Source organism: Phalaenopsis equestris, unplaced genomic scaffold (assembly GCF_001263595.1).
Source record: "Phalaenopsis equestris unplaced genomic scaffold, ASM126359v1 Scaffold000002, whole genome shotgun sequence".
NCBI classification, from domain to species: domain Eukaryota; kingdom Viridiplantae; phylum Streptophyta; class Magnoliopsida; order Asparagales; family Orchidaceae; genus Phalaenopsis; species Phalaenopsis equestris.
In genome coordinates, this window is record NW_018164444.1 from 63,100,381 (window position 1) to 63,105,185 (window position 4,805).

At 34.7% G+C, this 4,805-nt stretch overlaps 1 protein-coding gene across 1 annotated transcript; it reads right to left on the reverse strand.

Annotated features, from left to right (window-relative positions):
- Positions 1-224: 224 nt before the first annotated feature.
- LOC110019502 (PH domain-containing protein YHR131C-like) lies at positions 225-1,021 on the reverse strand. The gene is made up of 2 exons (XM_020717183.1): positions 714-1,021; positions 225-542 (listed from the first exon to the last, which is right to left on the reverse strand). Exons 1-2 carry the CDS (start codon positions 873-875, stop codon positions 225-227), a joined length of 480 nt encoding a protein of 159 aa, XP_020572842.1. The 5' UTR covers positions 876-1,021.
- Between the last annotated feature and the right edge of the window lie 3,784 nt (positions 1,022-4,805).

The window sequence follows — 4,805 nt, forward strand, 5'->3', positions numbered from 1 at the left end:
TTTCTTTTCTACATAAGAAACAATAATAGTTCAAAGGAAACTGAAGTTGCTAACAAAGAAAGCTTTAGAGTTCAGCTGTTTCGATTCCACAACATATCCTATGATAGCCATCAGAGTAGATTAGTTTTCAGCCTGGTTAGTCTAATTCCAAGGAGAATTAGTCACCTAATACACTTAAAATAAATATAAAAGAAATAGAAAATCACAAAAAATGGAAATTAGAACTAGCTTCTCTCATCAGATAAGCCATCACATTCACATTCATCATCATCATCGTCATCATCATCATCGTCCTCTTCACAATCATCATCATCATCATCATCCTCATCCTCTTCTTCACAATCATCATCGTCATCATCGTCATCATCTTCACAGTCTTCCTCCTCCTCATCATCATCATCTTCACACTCACATTCGTCATCATCATCATCTTCTTCTTCACAATCATCATCATCGTCATCATCATCATCATCACAGTCATCCTCCAGAATATAGGGACATCCATACTTGGTACTGAAAACTAGAAGATTGCAACAATTAATCTGCAGCAAGTAAATAAGTATATAATCAGAAAAAAAAAAAAAAGACAATTTAATGGAAATGTATACTCGCAAATTTCAATATGCATTTACTAAAAGCTTTGCACCTTCTAAACAGTTATAAGAAACAAACTAATATTTTCCTTTGGCTAACAATGGAAGAAGACTGAAAACCTTGCAAAAAATCTTTGAAGCTTTCTGCAATCGATTACTCTGTGTTGGAAAATGCAGGGCAAAAAAAGGCGGCTTCATCGTCCCGCTTGGTGCCACCCTTCTTGACCAAACTGTAGAAAACAGAGTTCCATGAAAGAAAGTTGCAGCCTGTGAAACCACCATGAGAGGCCACCTATAAGAACTTCAAAATCTCTGCTTGCTGATTCTGAAGAAAAACATATACGGAGAAAGTAAAGATAATCCAATGCGTATTATTAATTCTGCGTTAATAATGCATTGGGAGACATTATTTTAGATGAATTATTTTATCAGAGAGGTGGTGAAGAAGAAGAAGAGCCGTTTGATGATTCTGGCAACTGAGAAGATGGCCCTTGTTTCAACTTCACGAATTGGCATCTCATGCCATGATTGAAGTCTCTGCAGGTATTCCATATTTTTAATCTATATAATACGAGAAGAGAGGGTGAAGGAGTGAGAGACTTCAGTTTGCCCGGCACGATATAAACGTGAGTAGTTGGATATTATGGAATTAATTTTTGAAAAAGATCGCTATGGCTGTTATTTTTATTAGAAAATTGGATATTTGCTTTGGGACATTTACAATCATACTGTTGGATCCTAGTTTGTCTATAAATCACCCCCAAAGAATAGAACGTAAGACATGAGAGAATGAGAGAGACAATGGGAAGTGCATAGTAAAGAATGGTATTTTGAATTGTTGATTAGCGCATCATTTCCAAGAAAATGATCACTCTGTTTATAAAAGAGAAGTGTACAATATATGAAGTTACATATTTGCTCTTTATTTATTGAGGGTGTTACGAGATAGTTTAATTTTTTTATAAAAAGAGCAACACGTAACTCCCAACATGTTAATATAAAAAAAAGTTCAAAAGGAGGGAGGGAAAGACGATTCCCATCTAAAAACAAAAAAAAATAGATTAAAGTCCTAGGGGTTCCTCTTTCCACATATATAGACCTTTGATTTGACCACATATCAACTCGGTTGGCTGGAGTTAATCCGTCCTGGTTCAGCAAGGCCTGCTCCTTGGCCTTCACTTAATCGAGGTTGTTGGTTGGTCTTTGATGGTCTTCGGGTCCGCTAGACTCAACTCGATAGGTTTGCCTTTATCGGTGGGCTATGCTAGTCTGATTGCCACTTGTTGATCTCCATGTAAGGAACTTTTGTCGACAGAGCAATGCTAGACTATCGAGCAGAGGGTGAATCACCATAATTCAACATGTAACTTACTCACCGACAAGGCGATCCTTCAGGGATGCTACATGTAGTTGTGAGATAACTGTTATATTCTTCCCTCGAATCGGGTTATGGCAAGAGGCACATCGATGTCTCCGCTTGGCTCGATAGGCCTTAGTCCTTGGTTTGAATGGAATTCACTAAGGGCCCGTTTGGGATCATATGGAATCATAAAAGTCTCGTTTGGGAACCCATTTATTTTGCATGTTTTGCTGGTCGAAGGCCACATCAGGTCAAACGTCGAAACGGAAGGGGGACAGCATGTTCCACTACTTAAGCTCCATTGCAAGGTGCCACTAACGTCGTTGCCCCTTCGAATTTTTGGTAATCCCACTCCTTATCCTCGCATATACCATCACCACTGTTCTCCTTTGCCAGCTGTATCCTTAAGGCTGAAACCTGGTTCTGCTAACCCCCCTCTGTTTGTCTTTGTCGATTTGCAACAACCTTCCGATGAAGTTTTCTCCTTTATGCATTTTTTTTTATTTTTGCGATTTTTTCGCTGCGCACCTCTGTGTTTCTTGTTTCTTATGTGAAATTTTTTTGTGTTCTTGATCAGCATATGTATCCATTGAAATTTGACTGTTATATAGCTTGCTCTTTCCCATGCATATGTGTAGTGAGCAATTTTTGGGGAGATTTTTGAGCACCAACTTGTCTTTTTTTTCTGGTATTGCATATGATTTGATGCAAAGTAGAAGTTTGCAAGATAGAATAGTTAGCATCATCTATACTAATCCTGATTAAGTAGTAGAAACTATGGAATGAAAAATATATGAGCATTATATATCTGTTTATTTAAGAATTCTTTGTGGCCATGTTCTACATATGCTTGCACCCATGTTTGTAAGTTGATTTGCTTGTACTTGCATCGTATACAAGTTTGATTAACATTTGGGGGCAAATTTGAAACTTGCATGATAGAAAATTTAGCAGTATCTATTACTATCCTTATGAACAATTAGAAGACATGGAATTAGATATATTTGAGCTTTATTCATCTGTTTCTTTAATAAATCCTTTTTTTAGTATATGCAAGAATTTAATAGATGGAATTGCATATGTTTCATACAAAGTTATAAGTTTGTATGATAGCTAAGCTTAAAACATCTATACCAATCTTAATCTACTAATAGAAGCTATAGAATGAAGTATAAATGAGCTTTATTCATTTGTTTTTTAAAGATTTACTATTTTAAATATCCTGAGTGCGAAGTAACATTTTGTGGGGGCAGGGGGTGGGGTGGTGAGAGAATGTTGAGCACAATTTTTTAAAAAGTTTTCTTCTGTAATGAATTTTACAAATAGAATTGCATATGCTTTGTTGTGTATATTTGAAGTTTGTCTAATAGATAAATTAGTAGTATCCTTACTTATTTTGATCAATCATTAGAAGAAATGAGATGGAACATATATGAGCACTATTTTTTTTTTAAGTTTTCTTCTGTAATGAATTTTACAAATAGAATTGCATATGCTTTGTTGTGTATATTTGAAGTTTGTATAATAGATAAATTAGCAACATCCTTACTTATTTTGATCAATCATTAGAAGAAATGAGATGGAACATATATGAGCACTATTTTTTTTAAAAGTTTTCTTCTGTAATGAATTTTACAGATAGAATTGCATATGCTTTTTTGTGTATATTTGTAGTTTGTATAATAGATAAATTAGCAGCATCCTTACTTATTTTGATCAATCATTAGAAGAAATGAGATGGAACATATATGAGCAATGTTGTTTATTTCAGTTTTTTGTTGGTTTATTTTCTTTAGATGAATATATGAGCACTAGTTTTTAGTTTGTCTGACAAATTTTGCAGGTCGAATTGTTTTCTTTTGCCTCACCATCAGTGTGGAGTAATATTTTGGGGGGAGAATGTTGAGTACTGTTTTTTTTAGTTTTCTTCTAATGAGATATTTATAAATAGAATTGCATATGTTTTGCTGCACATTTAAGATTTGCATGATAGATAAATTATAAAAGTCACTGTAGAAGAATGTAAGTCTTTATCACCAGCTAAAAGGTTACTTTCTGTCAGTTGCTTCTTCATCACCAGCTTTCTGTCAGTTGCTTCTTCATCACCAGCTTTCTGACAGCTCCTGAAAAGCTGTTTCTTCAGGAAGCAACTTTACAACAGCTTCTTCAAAAAGCAGCAAACGCCCCCAATGCACCTCAAGTCGGTCTTCAACCATGATTTAAGGTTGGTTCCATCTGGTCATACAGGTCTTCTGGTATTCCGCTAATGAACATTTAGTCTTTTGATGCTAGACCCCTAATCTTATGATGACGACTTTCCATCTTCTATGTGTAGGCCCTAGGTTTTCCATCTGGTGGCTTTGATCTTCTACCTGTGGGCCCTTCCTAACTGTACTCCATTGTACTCTTTGTTCGCTAAATTTCCTCGAGAATGTGTAGACACATATCTAATATACATATACCACACAATTCTCATGTATTGACATATCAACCACTTGAACATTTACATTTATATGCATACCACACAAATATTTAGCATCACATCAAAAATATCATTATCAATTATCTTCTTAAATGTGAAATACATATGATACCAAGATATTATGTGTAAATATAAAACTTTAGGTATTAGACATGTAAATATATATATATAAGAATTGTGTGGTTTATATATTTAAATTTTCCTATTTTTTTAATTCAAGTAAATGAGTTGATTAAAATGTAAAAAATCGATTTGAATCGGATGAGAATTGCGATAGATCTAAATCTTACTTCGAGAACTGCATGTCCATCATTTCACTTATACGTATACATGTTTTAAGGAAGATTCATAACCACAGTTAAGCGCTATC